Here is an 18,757-nt window from a genome sequence, read left to right as displayed (position 1 = left end):
GGGGGCAACCAGCCGCAGATGGTGCTTCAAGTCTCCATCCCTCCACCTCTTCGTTTCCTCTCCCAGCTGGTCACCACTGCCACATCCAACGCCCCAATGGCTCTTTCGAGCTTAAGTCTATTTTTGCACCATCCACATGCAAAGTTCCCAGTTTACTCAACTGGTTTTCAAATATTAATTGTCCCTTTTTTATTAAAGGCTTTTGGGTGTGCATTGCACTAGTCCCACTCAGTCCCTGAACCCCACGGGGGGACACGCACTGGGGGGAAGCTCACTCACCCTTGCAGGCTGTGGCTGAAGCTTGGAGTCACCAGGATTTTAAACGTTATGTTACAAAAAAACCCCACAAACAACCAAAACCCTCGAATTTGGGAGCTCAGCCTGAGCTCCTGCCACCGAGACCTTCCACCGGGAGGGGAATGAGGGTGAATTCAGGCCGGGGGCAGGGTCTCCCCTCCCGCCCTCAGGCTGGGCCCCTGCCCCAAGGGCAACTGGGCCCCCCAAAAAAGGGAAAGGGGGGCTAAGGAGAGGAGAGCGGGGAGGGGGTAAGGGGGGAGCCCCCCCTGGAGCGCCCTCCAGCCCCGGGGGGCCGCAGGGTGGCAGAGCCCCCCCCGCGCCTCTCAATGAACCTCCTCAATGAACGTGACGTCACCAACGCCTCCGGGAAAAAAACCCCTCACGACTCACCCAATCAGCGATCTTCTACCGTCCGCCCCGCCCCGCCTCGGGTTCAACAGCCAATAGCGACGCCTCCTACAGCCAAAACACAAGCACCGGCCAATGGGGAGGCGGCAGGGCGTGGCGTGGCGCCGGGGCAGCTGGAAGATTCGAACCGAACGCCCGTCGGGGCGGGCGGCGCGGCGGCAGCCAATCAGGGCGCGGGGGCGGGGCCTGCCGGTGTGTGTGTGTCTGTGTGTGTCGGTGCGCGCCCCCCCCCGCCCCGGCCCCCCCTCCGCCGCCCCCCGGTGTCGGCGCGGCGCGGGGCGGCGGGCGCGCTCCGGGCAGCCCAGGGCTGCGCTCGGCGGGGCCGCCCCGGCCATGTCGGTGAACATGGAGGAGCTGCGGCACCAGGTGATGATCAACCAGTTCGTGCTGGCGGCCGGCTGCGCCGCCGACCAGGCCAAGCAGCTGCTGCAGGCGGCCCACTGGCAGTTCGAGGTACGGGACGGGCCCCCCGCCCAAACCGGGGCACAGCCCCACCCCCCTCCCCGTCTCTCCGTCAAACCGGGAGCCCCCGACACCCCCCTGCCCGCGGAGCCGCGGGGCGGAAGGGATGGGGGGGGAAGGCCGGCCCAGCTGCGGCCCACCGACACGCGTGGCTGGGCCGCTGCGCCCCCCACCCCGCCAGCACCCACGCGGAGTTGGGGGGGGGGGAGAACCGGCTCCCAGCTCCCCCCGGATCTATTTATACCCGGGCCGTAACCCGAGCTGCGGCCCAGCGCCCTCCGCCGCGGGGGCGCCCCCCCGCCTCCGCCGAGCTGGGAGCGGGGGGGCCGTGGTGGGCCCGCTGGGGAGGGGGGGCACGGTGTAAACAACGGGTGGGCTGTACACCCCCCCACACCCACCCCCCCGCGTGGGGAGCCCCTACACAGTGGGGGGACACGACTTCGAGTGGGTCGGGTGAAGGGCAGCACCAGGCTCCGCTGCCTTAGACCTGGCGGAGGGGGGGGTATGGGGGGCGCCCATGGATGCGCCCCGGGGTGGTCCCACGGGGCGAGGGCGAGCAGGGGCGCTGCGGGGTGGGCCGGGGCGGGGGCGTGTTTTCCTTCCCCCTTTGTCTCGGGTGGGCCGGGGCTGACAGCTTGTCCCCACAGACGGCCCTGAGCGCCTTCTTCCAGGAGACCAACATTCCCAGCAGCCACCACCCCCCCCAGATGGTAAGTGGGACCCGCACTCCCCCCCCGATCCTTCCCCAACCCTCCCCCCATCCCAAACCCACATTTAAACCCACCCCAGCAACTACCAACCCCCTCCCCACCCCCACCTACAAACACCACCCAGCTCAGGACCCCCCAGACCCCCCCCGGACCCCTCAGGCCCCCCGGGCCGCGGAGCTGTCAGCTCCCCTGCCAGCCATATTGCTCTGCGCCCGGAGGAACACGCAGCCGGCGAATGTAAACACGAGCTAAAATGTCTGCCAGGAAATAGTTTGTCTCCGCAAGCATCGCGCTGGAAGTTGGGCTCTCCGGGCTGGGGGGCCACTGCAAGCCCCCCCCTTTCCCCAAACGCCACTTGACCTTGGCCGAGGGCACGTCCCCTTGGCCAAGGGGAGGAAGTTATTCCCTCCCCGGGTGGTTTTTGTTGTGTTTTTTTTGTTTTGTTGGGGGTTTTTTTACTCTTTTTTTTTTTTTTTCCTGTTGAGGGAACTAAACGGTGCTGCACGCAGGGGAAGAAGTGGATCTGGGCTAAGCCGATTTTTTTTCTCCTGCCGTCAGGAAATCACCAGCCAGCCCGGCATCGCCGGCAGCTCTCAGAGCAAGTCATTTTGCCGGTTAGCTCCCACTTAAACCCCTTTTATTTTAATTCCTCCTCCCCCTGGACGTTTCCTCGCTGCCTCAGGCAGCTTGCCAAGGGTCATCTCTCGGAAAACCCTCTTTCCCGGTGGGAGAGGGGACGGCAGAGCTGGTGGGAGCTGCTGGCCGGATCTGGGCCTTGCCGTGTTTTCACACCAAAAGCCTTGTCAGGGCAATTCCTGCCGGGCGGCTGCCGGAAGCGGGATGCAAAGCAGCTCTGATGAAACCCGTCCCCGCACTCCCCATCCCCGCGCTCCCTGGAGCGGGACCCACCTCCCACCCCCCCATCACCCCCAGCCAGCCCACAGCTGGGCGGCTCTCCCCTTCCCCACGTTGTTTTCCCAACACTGTGTTCCACGTGGTGACAAAACACCTTTTACCCTCTCCCCAAATACTCCCACCTCGCATTTTTGGCATTTTTTTTGCTGCTATCACCCGCCCTGCCCAGCATCCTGATTTCTGCAGCTGAAAATGCCCTGCACGGCGCGGGGCAGGGGGTGAGGCCAGGGGCTTTATGCTTGCGGTTTCTATTTTTCAAGCAGCAGAGAACAAAGCTGTGAGTGCAGCAGTGTTACGGTGCGGGGTGCAACGTCACCTCCGTGCCCCCCCACGCCTGGCAAAGCCCCCCACGGGTCTGGGCTGTGGGGAAAAGACTGTGGAGTGTCGGCATGGCAGCTCATAGTGGGACTGACACTGACAGTGGAGCAGCTCCTTAACAGAGAGTGTTGGAGGGGGAAGGCAATAATTACATGGCAATTCTTTTTTTTTTTTTTTTTTTTTTAAATTGATGTTTTTAATCTGGCAAACACCACCCCAGAAGCTCAGAGCTGTGTCCCCCCTCCAGCATTGTGTCCAACCTCAGTCCAGGGCTGGTGGTTGGCACGTGTGTGGCTGTGGTGTTTGTTTTTTCAAAACACAGTCACTTCAAGGTTGTTTTTTCTCTTTTTTGGGGTGCTGGGGTTTTTTTTTTTCAACAATTATCTTTTCAGATACTGCCAAATTTATAGGTGATTTTTAAAAGGAAGGTGGCTTACTACTGTGTTGAGGTGAGCTCTGAAATGAGCTCTCCCAAACCCTGTGTGTGGTCAGGAAGAAACACCCCAGCTCGCCACGAGCCCGTTGGATGCCAGCCTGGCCGTGATTACATTTTTGGGGTGCACCAGCTCTGCACGCTGATGGGAGCTCATCCATCCCTCTGCCAGCACAGGTCTGCCGGCTGCTGCTTCCCCGAGGCAGGGGGAGCACCCCATCTTTGAGGGGGGAGCAGGGAGCACCTTGCAGCATTCCCGGCTGCTCCTCTGATCCTGGTGATCACCAAGGGTGGCCAGGATGGGGCTGAGGGGGAATCGGTAAGAGGGACTCGGTGCTTGTATGTGCTGGGGAGCAGCTGCGGCTGCCGAGTGCCAGCCAGGGCAAATCCCAGGAAGGGGGAGATGCAGCAGCTATTCCCCATCAGAAGCGTCTCCCCAATTTGCTGTTGCTAAAGGAACAAAAGCTGGAGGCAGCAGATGCTGCCCTGGCCCCTCGGCACCGCTCGGCATCCCCACAAGCAGCACAACAGCGAGACGGGCTGCTCGGCTGTGCCCGGGGCTCCATGAGCATGTGGGATGGATTTAACCCAGTGGGGTGAACCCCTCCCCATGCACACACCCCCTCCGTGTCCACGTGTCCCCTCCCAGTACACCCCCCTGCCCACATGTGTGCCCCATACACGTACCCCCACGCGTGTGCCCCGTGCAGCCTCAGGGGGATTATGCTCTGTGGGTCCAGCGGGGGGAAAGTGCTCTCCCAGACCGTTCCCCCCCCCAAGGGTCAGAGCAGCCTGTGACACAGCGACCCCCCTCTGGAGATAAAAAAGGGGGGGTCATTAGGGCAGGCACCTACCCAATTTTGCATTGCTGGGGTGAAGCTTCCCCCCCCGCATATCCCCTCTGGGGGGCTTTAGCACCCCCCCATACTCAAGAGTGTAGCAACTGCTTTGCTGAATTGAGGCCCTGGGCACTGCCGGCCCCTGGGCCCCAGCACGGGGCCGGGTCCCCCCCTCACCAGATTTTCTTCTGCCAGTGAGATCGGCTGCAAAAAGGGCTGGATCCGGCACTGGCTGGGGCGGGGGGGGAAGGTGCTAAATTTAGCTGGGTACGCAGAAGGCAGGGGCCGTACGGGGAACCACACGGGGCCCAGCCGCTGCCTCGCATCCCGGGGGGGGCCCTGCCTGCCTTCCGCTCTCTGCCTTGCCAGGGTGCGCAGGGGAGGGAGGGTGTCAGGGAACTGGGTGAAGGGGGGGTCCTGTGGGACCCCAACAGCCTCCCCACCCATCATGCTGGACCCCATTACATCAGCCCTGTCCCTGCTGCTCCCTTCCATGGGGCAGCTGGCATCAGAACAGTGTCACCCTCCCCAAACCTGCCTCTCCCTGGGGCTTTGAGCACCCAGACTGGGTGGAGACTCCCCAGGCAGCCCCCACACCTTTGGGGGAGCCACCCAGACCCTTGAGGGCTGCACAGCAGCGCTGGGGACCCCCAGTACCAGCCAGACCTGGGCTCCAAGAGTCCCCTGGAGCCGGGGGGGTCCTGGGTGATAAAAACAGGATCCCCAGTGATGTGTCTGGCTCCTGCGGGCAGGTTGGGACTCCAAAAGTATCTGTGCGCCATCTGATGCCCGCCCTCTCCTTTCCCCTGCAGATGTGCACCCCCAGCAACACGCCAGCCACGCCACCCAACTTCCCGGACGCTCTGGCCATGTTCTCCAAGCTGCGGACCTCTGAGAGCCTGCAGAGCAGCAACAGCCCCATCACCTCCATGGCCTGCTCCCCCCCCGGGAGCTTCAGCCCCTTCTGGGCCTCCTCACCCCCCAGCCACCAGCCTGCCTGGTTGCCCCCCTCCTCACCCACTGCCCACGGCCTCCACCACCACCTGCACCACCCGCAGCCTGCCTGGCCCCCTGCCCCCCCACCCACTGCCCCCCCACAGAAAGCCGTGGCCACCATAGATGGCCAGAGATAAGAGTGGGTTGGTGGAGGGGGGGGGGGGAGGGGGGGGAATCGCAGGGTGAGGGTGTGGGGGGGTTGTCTGGGCCAGGGCGTTGGGAGCAGGGGCTCCCCCAGAAACGCACTGGAATAATTTTCTAGGTTTTATTATTATTTTTAAGGGGGGGGGGGGGAATGACACACGCTGCCGGGGAGGGCACCAGCCCACGAGAGCCTCTGCAAGAGTCACTAGCTGGTCTTTCCTCCCCCCATTTTTTAAAAAAATATATAACTATAATATATAAATATATCTAATGTATATAAATCCAGAGAGAAGGAGCAGCAGCACGGAGGTGGCTGCTGGGTGGGGTGGGGGGGGGTTTCCCTGTGGCTCCCCGTCCCAGCATCCCTGCAGCAGGGCAGGAGAAGGAAGAGGGCGGGGCAGGGGGGGAGGAAATAAAAAAATAAACGGATGGAGGCAGCTGTAGGCACCCCAGATCATGGCCACGGGCACGGAGCCGCTGGTCCCCCCATCCCTGGCTCTGGATTTCCTGGACACTTGTTGCAGCGCCCAGAGCAAACATGCCTCTTCTCTGGCTTCTGAAATTCAGCCCAGCTTCTTTCACAGACCCCCCCGGACCGCCCCCCAACCCCATCCTCCCTCCCTTGGCACCCCCAGGGCATAGGGGGATTTATCAAGGTGATGCCCCCACCCTCTCCCTGCAACTGCCATTCATGGCCCTTCCCCAGAGAGGGGGGAAGCTGGGGGGAGGATTTTTTAGTTTTCAAATCAATCTTGCTAAAAAAAAAAAAAAAAAAAAAAAAAAAAAGAAAAACAACAAAAAACAGGTTGAAGGTTTTTTTATTAATTTAAAAATAATTAAAAACAAAAAAATCACTTTTTTAACACCAGCTGTCCCTGCCTTTTCTCTTTGCTGGGAGAACATCCCTGGGACTGAGAATGGGCTTGAGCACCCCCCCAGGAGGCTGCGCCAAGTCCCACGTGCTGCCCGCACCCTGCCCGCACCCTGCCCGCACCCTGCCCGCACCCTGCCCGCAACGCCACCGCTGCCATCCCCAAAGAGGGGGCGGAGGGAAGGGGAGACCCCGGAGCCATGGGGGGGCCATGTGAGCACAGCAAGGACCCCCATGTCCTGGGCTGCAGCGCAGCCCCCATCCTGCACCCTCACAAAACACTGCGGTTTGCAACCCACCCCCCTCCCCAGCCCCATCACCCAGCCATGTGATGAGCCCCCCAGGCCTCAGCCCTGCAGGGACCCCTGCCATAGGAGGGCTGCCAGGCCTTTAGGCAAACCCTGCTTGGGGGGAGGGAGGTGAGCATGATCTTTTTTCAGTGTCCCCCACGGCCCGAGGACATGGGTGGGGGCTCGCTGGCCACCAACTCCTTCCCCCCCTCCCCGGGCCCAGGCGCTGCTCAGCCCCAGGCCCCGACCTCCACCCCCCTTCTAACGGCTCCAAACAACACAGCAGCCCCGGGTTTGTGCTGAAGTATCCAAACGGGATTAAAATTGAGTCAGAACACGGCACCTCCCCCATCGCCACACCGCACACACACCAAGCGACTGGGGTAAAAAACCCCAAAAACCAGAAGGGGAATGCAGCAGCTCCGGAGATGGCAGCAAGGGCTGGGGGGGGGCTCAAGGCACAGCAGCAAATCATCCCCCAGGGAAAGGGGAGACCCCCAACACGGCCCAACCTCAGAAGAAAAAAGGAAAAAAAATGCCCCAGCTGGGGCTACTCTCCTGCTCCAGCAGCGCAGGCAGCACCCAAAAAGGGACATGGGGCTGGGTGCTCATGTGGGGGGGTGGGGGGTGTTTATAGGGCACAGCGGGGTCCCAGCAGCAGCGAATGGGACAGTGGGTGGGAGAGGGGCTGAGCTGGGGGACACACAGACACACACACGTGCACGCAGCAAAGGGCTCAGCCCCAGCTGGGCCAAATCCTGCAAATGCGTTTTTAAGCCCATCAGTGCCTGACCCCCCCTCCTGGGGTGCGGGATGGTCCTTTGCTGGCTCTACTCCAGTGCCCACCAGTTTGCTCTGAGTGCTCCCAGTTATCCCACTGGAGGTGGCACTGAGGGAATCCCAGATCCTGATGGAACCACCTGGGCACCCAAAGCAGGTATTCAGCACCTAGTTTTCCCCTGAAAAACCAAACCCACCAGGGGAAACATCCCCGGCCGGGGGGGGGGGCCTCAGGTGCCTGGAGACTGCAGTGGGGTGGGCAGGGATGGGGTCTGCCATTGTTGGGGGGAGGTTTGGGTGCTTCCTCGCCCCAATTTAGGGAGACGTAGGGGAGCAGTTTTTCCACAGGGCAGCCCCCAGCACACACCATGGCGGGGTGAGGGGATGCTCCCCGGGTGCCTGGGTCCCCCCAGGCTGCCTCTGGGGTTCCCCTCAGGGTTTCCCACCCTCTCACTCACTTGAGAGGTGCCACCCGCTTGGTGTCTGTCCCCCCCCCCTCCATGTCACTGCGTGTGTGCATGGGGGAGTTGGGGCTGTCCCCGGCACTTGACACTTTGTGCTGGGACAGCCCCGGCTCCCCCATACACGCAGCCACATGTCCCCAGCTGTGACACCCCCAGGTCCCCCCACCATGTTGCTTCCAGGGACTGCAGTTTCCCTGCCCGGTACCTCTCCATTTGTGACATGACTTATGCCAGGTCTCAGCATGCCATGGGCCTTTCTCCCATCTGATGGTGAGGGGTGGCAGAAAGGGGCTGGGGAAAAGTAGCCCCCAGCAATGGGGGTGGCATGAGAGAAAGGAGGGGATGTGTGTCCCCAGGGCTGGGGGCACAGAGGGGTTATGGTGCTTCACTCCGGAGGTGGGAATCATCAGCTGCCCCGAGCCCGGCAGCAGTGGGGTCAGTGCCTTCCTCCTTCCATCAATGGCAGCATTGGAAGAGGGACGAGGGGGTGACAATCCACGAGCAGATAAGGAAACCTGCTCAGTGATGCTCATCGCGCAGGATAAGAATAGCAAACCAGCGGGCTTGGGGTGGGATTGGCTTTTGGCGTGAAGCCCTGTCCTGCTGCCACCCTTCCCACCGCGGTCCCCATCTCCCACTGTGGTCACCGTATCCAACCACAGTCCCCATCTCCCACCACCTTCAGCAGCAACGGAGCGTAATCCTCCTCCTGCTTTAGTGTGGGCTCCCCCAGACCCTTTTGGGGGCCACGAGCTCCCTGCCAGGGGCTATCAGGGCCAGAAAGGGGTTCATGGAGGCCAGGGGGTGTCAGGGGGAGTGTGGCAGCACGGGGCTGGCACAGACGCCGGGATGGGGGTTGGACAGGGGCTGGTTTCGGCTCCTCTGGCCTCCTGTGGCTGCAGGACAAGGGATGCTGCGACCCCTCCTTATGCATGAAGGGAAGATCCCGGCCCAGGGCCACCCCACTCAGGCCACGCAGGTGCTTGGCTGCCCATCGCCCTTTATTGCTGCTGGCCAGAGATGCCTGCTCTCCTGCTTGGTGGCGGAGGTGGTGGGGGTTCGGTCGGGGACCCCCAGTCCTGCCTGGCTTCCGAGGTGCTGGATCTGTCCCACAAGGGCCGGAGGGGCGGGAGGAGCCCCCGTGCCTGGGAGAGGTGGCCGTGGGAGGAGGCTGTCCTGGTCTCTGGCGAGGCGGGGGTGCCTGGGGGCGAGGGGTAGGGGTTAGCCCCCCTGCAGCCCCTGGGGCAGGCACCACCCATGCGCACCTGCCCGGCCAGAGACACCCAGAAACAGGGTCCTGGTCCCCACCCTGAAGCAAACAGGCTGTTGTCCCAGAGCGGCCAGGACCACCCTGCCACATCCCCCCACCTTGCTCTGGCTCCAACATGGGGATCTGGTGACCCGTCTCCCAGTCCTCCCCCTCCAGCCTCCTTCCACCCCACCCCAAACCCCCATCCCACCCTGCTTTCCCCCACCCACTGGGACACAGCAGGGTGTCCTCTCCCCCCACCCCGGTGCCCTGGCAGGGCTGTACCTGGCTGGCTGAGCGAGGACACAGCACTCTGGGGCCGGGAGAGCAGGCGGCCGGTGTCCCTGGCGTCCCGCTGCCTCGGGGACAGGTTGGGCTTGGCCCTGGGGAAGTTCGGCAGGAGGGAGCAGAGGGAGCTGGGCTGGGGGGAGCCAGGGGGAACATGTGGGGGGGGAAAACTGGGCACCCTGCCCACTCCACTGCCCCCTTCACCCCCGCTGGATCCTCTCCCTGAGGGTGGCCCAGCCGTACCCTCCTTGCCCACGAGCACAGACAGCTGCCTGCCCCGCCGGCCCCTGTAGACGTGGCCATCCTGGCCCAACAGCTCCATCTCGTCGTGCTGGGAAGGAGAGAGGGGGCTGGCTGAAACACAGCGCCCAAATCAGCATCCCCAGGCAAACCCCCCCCCCAGCTCTCCCTGAGGAAAATGAATCACAGATCATTCCCCGGCCCACCCCACCCCCCCACCCCCCCCCCCCCCGGATGCTCAGCATCACCCTCCCAGCCGCGCTCGCCCCGCCGTATCCCTACCTTCGTCATCCCTACCTTGGTGGGGAGCAGGGTTTGGGGCTGGAGCGGCCGCAGGGCGCCGGGCGGGAGGGGCGGGGGGCACGGGCAGCGCTGCAGCGGGTGGGTGAGGGTGTGCCGGCCCCCGCAGCGCCGTGGCACGCTGGGGTACCCACACTCAGCCGCCAGCTCCCTGTGGGACAGAGCACAGGGATGCTGAGTGCCCAGCACTGTGGCACCCCGTGCGTCACCCTACTACGCCGGGGAGGGGGCCGCGGGTGCTCCCCAGTGGGGTATGTCCCTCCCGGGTCCCCTCCGACTGCTGAAGGAGGCCCACACCCATCCAGCCGTGCTGGATCTGCTCTTTCCCCATGGCCCTGGTAAGCTGGTCATGGCCATGGCAGGTCCCTGCACCCTACGCAAGGGACATCAGGAGGCAGGAGCTGGGCTGTCCCAGCTGCAGTGCTTAATTTCGGCGACTTGTTTCACAGGAGGCAGCTGACTCCGCCCGCAAGCCTGAAGTCAGGCTGAGACCAGACACAACTCATCACATGTGGCTTCAGCACCACTGAGACACAGACCTGGGCTAGACAGGGCAGCGCCGGAAGGGCTGTAAAACCCCACAGACCTGGGACAAGCACAGCTGACCCCCCTGCAGCACTCCCCTGCCCTGCCCAGGCCCCCCCTGCATCCCTTCACACCCACCCTGGGAAGAGCTCTCCCTCGCCAGGGCAGGGCCAACCTGCACCCCAGGGGCCGGGTGCCCACATCCCCTACCTGTGGCTGTGCTGTGGTGTTTGCTCCACCTCAGGGACAGCATGGGAGCGCCCGGCAAAGTTGGGGGGCAGCGGTGGCATGTATGGGTTGGCCACGATGTGCCTGGGGAGGGCAGGAGATGTGCGTGAGTGACAGGGGACACACAACCCAGCCCAGCTCGGGGCAGTGCCCCAAAACCCACAGGCTTGTACCCCATTCCCATCCCGCTGCCCTCAGGGAGGGGCTCAGGAGGGCTGCACCCCCCAGGCAGACACCCTAACCCCCGTGCCGGGCACAGCGGGGCACCACCAGCACCCATCTCTCCTCCAAATCGCCGGGCGCTACTCACGGGGCAGGCACCAGCACGCTGAGGGGCCGGTCGCAGGACAAGCAGTGGAAATGGGCCAGCACCTGCCTGGGGGGGGAAGAAAAGGGCTGGGTGAGTTCCTGGGGGGGGATTCAGCCCTGCCTGCACACAGGCAGGCAGCTGGCAGGCAGCAGCAAGGTGCTGGGCACTTTATGGTAATGAGTTATGGTATTTGAGGGTGGAACCGCAGGGGTTTGAGCCTGGTTTACTCACCCCCCCCCACCCCCAACAAGGTCACAACCCACCGGCTGGCTACAAAATCAAGGGGGTACAATGTGGGACAGCGGTTGGTTGTGGGCTCCTGCTTGGGAAAAATCTCCACCTCATCTTAGGCACTGGAGAATCCACTGAGGGGAGCACCCAAAAACCACCATTATGGGAACTACTCCCACGGGCACCCACATGGGAACTGGGGGTGCCGGCAAGGACAAAACGGCGGTGTTGCTGTACCTCTTGCTGGGGTGCAAATGCCGGGCCTGGGGGATGCAGGATTACCACGTTTTTCGGGATGAGTTTTGTCACAGCTGCCCCGAGGACAGGGACACGCTCGCCTTGGCCCTGCGGCCGCCTCCGAAACCTGGCAGCTGCCTGTGGCTGCCCAGGGCGAGCAGGGATGGGAGGTGAAGGGCACAGGCGCCCATAGCTGCCATCCCAACCAGCCCTCACACTGGTTTCATCACTTTGTCGGTGCTAATAACCCCCCTGCACCTTGCCAGGGGGGCAGGTCAAAACGCAGCTCTGTGATGCCGCGTGTCACACCCCTGCCCAGGGGGACGAGTCGCCGTCCCTCACCCTTGCTCCAGAAAACGTTTGCACCCACATCCCAGTTGTGGTTCGGGAGGGCTCCATCCTGCAGGTCCCCCTCCTCGTGCCTTCTTTAACTTCAGGAACCTACTACTGGTGGGAGGAGAAGCCACCGCCACCCCCATCACACTCACTTCTTCGTCCCAGCTGCATCGTCAGCCTCCGTCAGCGGCGCCTTCTCCTCGAGCTGCTCCAGGATGCTCCTGCAGTGCTCCTCCAGCTGCTGCCGGAAAGGGCCCAGCTCCAGGCGGTCCAGCTACGGACAGACACACACCCTCAGCCACTGCCCCGGGTGGGACATCGTGTTCCCCATGAAAAGCCAGGAGGGGGGATCCTCAGAGAGATGCTGCCTCAGGCTGCCAAGCCCCGAAGGCGCCAGTTTGGCGCAGCAGGGACGTGCCACCCCTCACCTTGGAGTCCATCTCTTCACTGAGCTGCTGCTGGACCTGGTGCCAGCCCTGCTCCTGCCCCGTCACCCGGCTCAGCATCTCCTGGATCATCTCACGCTGCCGCTCCATGCTTGCCTCAAACTGGGCGCGACTCACTTTGCCGGCCAGGGCGGTTTTGACTGCCTTCTAGCAGCAGGGAAAGGCAGGAGAAAGGTGAGGAAAGGATGGAGGTATGATGGGCAGGGCCAGCTCGTGGCGGGAGGAGAGGGAGAAGTGGCTACATGGCCCCACTCGCCCCATCACACCCGTGGGGTTGGTCACAGTAGCTGAAGGGACCCGGGAGGAGACAGAGGGACCTGGGGAAGGAGCCACAGCCAGTCTGGAAATCCTCCCTCCCTCCCCCAGGCCAGTTCTGCCACCGAGCCCCCAAGAGACAAGGGGTGTTTGCCACCCTGCCCAGCACCCCCTTGGCTGGTGCCAGGACCCCCCACGGCCATACCACGTCAGTTCCCAGCACAAGGTCTTCCTTGTCGGCTTTCTCCTTCTCCAGCCTCTCCAGGGACCGGAACAGAGCCTTCCAACACAGAGAAGCATCCCGTGACACCACGGCAGGGTTGGAGCTGCTTCCTGGCCAGCCGAGCAACCCCCACTCCCCCCACCTCACCCAAACTTCCAGGAAAGGTACACTGAACTTCCACAGGGCTGCAAGGTTTGGGGGGGTGCAGACAAATCCCTTGTGGTTCCCAGCCTGGGGTCTGCCTGGAGGATGCTCTGACCCCGGGGGGGTTTCTGTCACCTACCTCGATATCTTTCTGCTTCTGGTGCCGGTCATTCAGGAGGTTCTCGGTGACAGAGCTGAGCTTCTCGTAGTCCCCTTGCACCTGCGTGATGGTGGCCTGGATGCGCTTCAGCAGCTCCTCGTCCTGCTTCAGGGAGGAAGATGACAAGGTGGTGCCGTGCAAGGGGGGGCTGGCTGCCCCCGTGGGGACAGACCCAGGTTACTCGCCCGGTGACCATGGGCTCAGTGCCAGCAGGACATTTGCATCAAGGCTTTAATTTCCTTCCACGCTGCTCACTTGTATGAACCAATCTGGGGGGCAGCGAGGGGCTCCCCCACATTACAGTAAGTGAGGCACAACCAGCTGTGGGGGTGCTGGCAACCCCCTCCCAAGCCCCCCATGCCGGTATCTCCCTACCTGGCTCCTCCCTGGCAGCTGCCTCACCACCTTGCCCACCGCCTGCCGCGACATGAAGTCGTCCACCAGGTCCTGGAGCTTCTCGTAGCGCTGGAGGAGCTGCCCCACCTGCTTGCTGAGGTCTGTGCTGCAGACGGGGCACGCTGCCTGCACCTCTGCCTGCTCCTGCCCCGTGCTTGATACGGTCGCCCTCAGCTCACCCAGCTGCAGGAAGGGGAGAAGGAATCAGCTCTGAGATGAGGTGGATGCAGTCAACAAGTCTGGGTGCCGTGGAGGCTTGATGGCCCCAGCCAGCCAGGGGATGTGGCTGGGAACCCCTCCAGAACCACCCCACCGAGCTGCAGCGGTGGGAGCGCTGCCCCCAGACCTCACCTGCTCCTGCGGCTTGTCAGCTGTCTTGGCCACCAACTGCTCCAGCGTGGCCTTGGTCATCTGCTGCTGTTCTTCCAGCTCCTTCAGCTTATACTTTATCTCCTGCAGTGTGGACCTGGTCAGTGAGACAGAGGCACAGGCAGGCTTAGCCTCCACAGGGACACTCAGGGGGTGTCCCTTGTCCCCCCAAGCTCCTCCTGCAGGGTAGGAAACCCTGTCCCATCCTTTTACCCCAGTTGCAGGGTGATCTGGTTGCTGACGTCCCCTTTCCAGGTGGCTCCAGCTACCTCCAGCTTTCCAAGGGCATCTTCCAGCTGCCTGATCTGGGAAAGGCAGTGGTGGATGAGTCAGGGCACAGCTCCTTGTGTTGTCCCAGCCCAGGGGCCCTTCAGCTGCCTCCTCCCTGCCCAACTCCCCCGCTGGCAACCCCGCAGCCCCCCAGGGACTCACCTTCCCTTTCTCGCCCTGCAGGTCGCTGGTCAGGCCCTGAAGCGAGGACACCCGGCCCTGGAGGTCGGCCAGGATGCTGGCGATGCTCTCCTTGTCTAGATGTGGTCCAAGGGGACACGCTGTCAGTGAGGGGGTCTCACCTTTGAGGCCAGGCTCTGAGTACAACGAGCCTCCAGCCCAGGGTGTCCCCATGCCTACCCCCCGCCCCGGCCGTCCCCCCACGGGGTCCCACCTCCCCCTGAGAAGAGTAGGCGCAGCTTCTCAAGCTCAGCGTGGTCTGACTTGGTGGCTTCCAGCTGGGCCACCTGCTGCTTCAGGGTGGCACAGAGGTGGCTGAGCTGCCCGATCTGGCGGAGAGCCTCCACCGTCTCTGCGTAGCGGTCGGGGACACTGCTGGAGCCCGAGGACCCGCAGGGCACGGGAGGCTCTTGTGAAGGGGACGTGGCCCTGGGATCAGCGTCAAGGGGGATCTCTAGCCCCTGGGATGTGGGCAAGGTCCCCACCGCCGGGTGGCCTGTCCAGGCAAGCTGTGTGGTGGATAAAGCCTTGCCTTCCTCCCTGGGACTTGTATCATCCATCTGTGTCCCCAGAGCATCAAGGATCGCTTCACCAGGGATTTTCTCAGCACCAGAAAGGCTGGAGTCCATGCAGAAGGGGCTTGGCTGAACCCCTGCTCCTCCTCCTTGGGTCCCTGGAGGTGTTGGCTGCACCCCTGGGATGGTGGTTTGGGTGCTGGGGGCCCCTGGCTGCACCCCTGAGATGGTGGTTTGGGTGCTGGGGGCCCCTGGCTGCACCCCTGGGGTGGTGGTTTGGGTGCTGTGGGTCCCTGGCTGCACCCCTGGCGTGGTGGTTTGGGTGCTGGGGGCCCCTGGCTGCACCCCTGGAGTGGAGATCTGGGTGTCAGGGGCCCCTGACTCTGTCCCCAGTTTGGTGGTCTTGATGCCAGGGGATTCTATCTGTGTCCCCAGGGTGGTGGCACGGGTATCAGAAGTCTTTTTCTCGTCTGAGGAAGTGCCTGCCCCCTTCTCAGTGGCCACTGGTGCTCTCTGTGTCCCCAGGGAGCCAGGCTGTGTCTCTGGAGTCCCCTTGCTTGTCCCTTTGCTGGTCCTGGGTACAGGCTGTGTCCCTGGTCCCTTCAGTCCCAGCACTGAGCTTGCCCCATGCGGGGTGTCCATGTCTGCAGTGGGAGGCTCGGCGGGGACAGCCTGACCTGCACTGCCATCCTGGGAAGAGGAGGCAAAGGGCAGCAGGTTTATGGGCAGAAGTGCAGCAGCAAGGGCCACCCGCCCTGTCCCCAAACCCCCCAGCTCATGGAGCCAAACTCAAGTACCCCAAAGGCAGAGACTGCCCAGCCCACAGAGACCCCAGAGCACCCACAGCCACCCGGCCCCTCCCCAGCCTCCTTATAGTCCTTTGGCCACATCTGTGCCTGCAGAGTCATTTTAGCAGCCGATCCAGAGGATCCGCAAAGCCCCTGCTGATGCCACCTGACACAACAGCAAGGCATTTTCCTCTCCAGCCATGGGATTCTGTACTCCAGAGCTGCTAGACTAGACCCACTTCCCAGTCTAATGGGCTGCATCTTCCTTTCAGGAGCAGCAGCCCCAGGTAGGATTTGGAAACCATCTCATGGTGGGGTTCACCCCAGAATGTCCCTCCGCTGTCCCCAGCTCCCACCCACCAGCTCCAGAGAGACTATGAGGGCAGGGAGCCATGGTCCTGCCCAACGTTGAGCAAGGACAGGGGGCTGTGCGGCCACTCCAAGGGTTTCGGGTACTCGCTTGCCCCACAGAGGGGCTGTTGGGGGCTGTCAGTGGCATAGACGATGAGGAGGTCTCTGTTGGGGCAGCCGAAGAGCTGCCCTGGCTCTGCCAGTGCCAGGTCCTGCCTCCCGGCGGGATGCACAAGGAAGACAAGTGCTGAGTAAACCTCCGCTGAGGGCCCGGGGTGCGCAGCAGCTGGAGGCACTGGGGGCTGCGGTCCTGCTCAGTCCTGCTCCCACAGCTGGGATGCCCCAGCACTCACCACCGACAGACCTCGACCTTCTCCTTCTCCTTCTCCTCCTTCTTCTCCTCCTCCTGCTTTGCTGCCCACCAGGCAATCCTCCAGCACCTCCCAGCGCACCATGTTGCTCACCTCCTCCAGGGCCGGGTAGAGGCTCAGCCTTTCCTTCAGATTTTGCTGGGGAAAAAAGGGATCAGAGGGTCAACCCTGGCCACGTAGCCAGGTGGGGTGGGACCCACAGGAGCACTGACCCCCCCCGGGCCCATGACCTGACACGGAGGGACTGCGTGCACTGGTGCCTCGGGGATGCAGCTGCCTCCATCCTGGAGCAGGATCCGGGTGTGCGTGGGGCCGTACCACGTCACTGTCCAACGCTGTCTGGTCACGGAGGGCCGGCAGCTGGCCGGCAGCATCCTGGAGATTCCCCTGGAGTGGGACAAGGAGAGGGATGGCAGCCCGGACACAGGAGCGGGATTTAAAAGGAGCATCCAGGAATCAACTTGGGCACAGGACAGAGGGATGCCAGGCAGGGCTGTGGCTGTGTTGCATCAGTAGATCTTTATCTCCACTCCTTCTCAGCACCCATGTTTCTTTTTTTACAGCTGTTCAAAAATGTCTTAGCTTCTCTTTGGTTGGTGCATGCAGTCACCTCTTCAGTCTTGGGACACCCTTCTTGCTCTTCCCTCCTGGCACCCTTGACACCCAGGGCCGCGGGGCAGGGGCAGCAGGGTGACACAGGGGCAGGGAGGGGGGTGAGGGCCCAGCTGCCTCCCGGGGACAGTGGCAGCAGCTCACCATGCCAAGCGTCTCCTGGATCGTCCGGATGTCCTCTTCCATGCGGGACTGCGCCGCCTTCATCCTGCCGATCTCCTCGAGGAGATCCTGGGAAAGAGCTACGGCCTGAGAGAGGAGGGTGGCAGGGGTGAGTCCTGGGGGCACTGCGGGCAGCACTTACCATTCATCACGCCTTCAGCAGCTCCCCAGAGACCCCCCCACCCCTGCCCCAGGGGCGCCCACTGTACAGCCCGAGTCAGCAGGGACGGATCCATCCCCGCCTGTCCACGTCGGCCGATTCAAAGGGCAAAGAGCTGCTGCCACCCTGTCAACCGCAGCCTGGCCTGGGAGGGCACCGGCAATCGCCGCTAACAAAGCGAGGAGTGATCAAGCAGGGGCCTGCCCCGGGGAGGGTGAGCTCACCCGGCCGGGAAACTCTCCCTGCTGCCTTCTTCCTACGTGTCCCAGCCTCAGCAGGATCCAGCCCTGCAGTGCTGAAGGTGGCCATTTCCTTGAACCTGAGCTTATTTCTTCCCACTGGGGATGTGCGGCTGCAAGTGGCTCAGCACTGTGCAGGATGAGGCCCCTCTCCATCCCCACCAGTGCTGGGTTTAGTGCTTGGGCGAGCCAAGGGGATTTAGGGTGGGAGATGAGGCCCAGGAGATGCTGATGGAGCCTCTCAGCTGCCTGAGGAGCAGAGGCGGTACCCAGCTGTGGGTCAGGAGTAGGGAAGGAAGGGATGGATAGTGGTGGGGCAGGACCTCCACAGGTGCTGAGCTTCTGACTGGTGGAGCTGAGGGCACCGGGTGCTGTATTGGACCAACAACTTGATGGAAACTTGGGGAGAACCCAGAGCAACTGGAGCAGCATTTCAGCCCCAGCTCTTTCTCCCCAAAACTCCATCCCTTTCCCACAGTGAAGCTCCACACACCACCTCGAGCTTAGGCTTAAACCAGACCTAAGGGCAGACAATGGTGGTGCAGACCCCAGAGGAGGGGGTGTCTCGGGGGGGCACCCAGGGAACTGGGAGTAGCCTCTACCTTGGAGATGCTGCTCTTGTTCTCTTCAATCTTTGTTTTCATCTGTCCCATGTCGGCAGCCGTGGAGGCATCACATGGGGTGCTCACGGTCCCCTGCAGCGGGTCCCTCGAGGGGGTCAGCAGCTCTGTGCCTGGGCCTCTGCCCTGTGCCCCTTCTGCTCTGAGGGGTGCCTCGCGGGGCTGATCGCACCCCAGGGCAGGCAGGTCCTCCAGGCCCAGGTGCCCCAGCACAGCCTGCAGCAGGCTGTACAGCGCCGTGAAGTCGACGGCCCCGACCTCGGGCGTCCCGATGGCGACGTCCAGCAGCTGGGACAGGCTGAGCGGGGCCATGGCTGCTGCCCTGCCCAAAAACACGAAGCCTCACCTAGGGGGGACACACAGCACTCCTTTTGCCTGGAGGGGACCTGGGCAGGTGGGAGGGATGGGCAGCCGGCAGCCGCCCGCCTCCTCCTCACCACAGAAAGTGGCCGAAGCAGCGGGTGACCCGGTGACCCCCCGAGGGCAGGGCTGTCTGGGGGAGAGGGGGGGTGTCTCCTTCCTCGGCCACCCCCAGCCCCATACCCGGCTCTGCCTCACCCCCAGCGCCCCGAACCGCCCGGGCCCCCCGCCCCGCCAACCTCTGCCCCCCGCCAACCTCTGCGCT

The 18,757-nt window shown here is 63.2% G+C and overlaps 4 protein-coding genes across 4 annotated transcripts; 1 reads left to right on the top strand and 3 right to left on the bottom strand.

Moving 5' to 3' along the window:
• The first annotated feature begins 881 nt into the window (after positions 1–881).
• Positions 882–6,385, top strand: UBALD2 (UBA like domain containing 2). Its single transcript, XM_074922218.1, has 3 exons — positions 882–1,158; positions 1,815–1,877; positions 5,195–6,385. Exons 1-3 carry the CDS (start codon positions 1,039–1,041, stop codon positions 5,513–5,515), a joined length of 504 nt encoding a protein of 167 aa, XP_074778319.1. The 5' UTR covers positions 882–1,038; the 3' UTR covers positions 5,516–6,385.
• Positions 6,386–8,073: 1,688 nt separating this feature from the next.
• Positions 8,074–12,459, bottom strand: LOC141967872 (glutamine-rich protein 2-like). The gene is made up of 7 exons (XM_074922073.1): positions 12,300–12,459; positions 12,024–12,145; positions 11,068–11,133; positions 10,740–10,841; positions 10,002–10,155; positions 9,462–9,795; positions 8,074–9,128 (listed from the first exon to the last, which is right to left on the bottom strand). Exons 1-7 carry the CDS (start codon positions 12,405–12,407, stop codon positions 8,929–8,931), a joined length of 1,086 nt encoding a protein of 361 aa, XP_074778174.1. The 5' UTR covers positions 12,408–12,459; the 3' UTR covers positions 8,074–8,928.
• A 1,240-nt stretch (positions 12,460–13,699) lies between these two features.
• LOC141968058 (uncharacterized) lies at positions 13,700–15,790 on the bottom strand. The gene is made up of 4 exons (XM_074922393.1): positions 14,529–15,790; positions 14,297–14,391; positions 14,078–14,169; positions 13,700–13,961 (listed from the first exon to the last, which is right to left on the bottom strand). Exons 1-4 carry the CDS (start codon positions 15,469–15,471, stop codon positions 13,700–13,702), a joined length of 1,392 nt encoding a protein of 463 aa, XP_074778494.1. The 5' UTR covers positions 15,472–15,790.
• Positions 15,791–16,485: 695 nt separating this feature from the next.
• LOC141967982 (uncharacterized) lies at positions 16,486–18,658 on the bottom strand. The gene is made up of 3 exons (XM_074922278.1): positions 18,115–18,658; positions 17,096–17,200; positions 16,486–16,726 (listed from the first exon to the last, which is right to left on the bottom strand). The coding sequence occupies exons 1-3, from the start codon at positions 18,442–18,444 to the stop codon at positions 16,502–16,504; spliced, it is 660 nt and encodes a 219-aa protein (XP_074778379.1). The 5' UTR covers positions 18,445–18,658; the 3' UTR covers positions 16,486–16,501.
• Between the last annotated feature and the right edge of the window lie 99 nt (positions 18,659–18,757).

This window comes from Athene noctua, chromosome 18 (assembly GCF_965140245.1).
Source record: "Athene noctua chromosome 18, bAthNoc1.hap1.1, whole genome shotgun sequence".
In the NCBI taxonomy this organism is placed as follows: Eukaryota; Metazoa; Chordata; class Aves; order Strigiformes; family Strigidae; genus Athene; species Athene noctua.
This window is presented reverse-complemented; position numbering and strand designations above follow the sequence as displayed.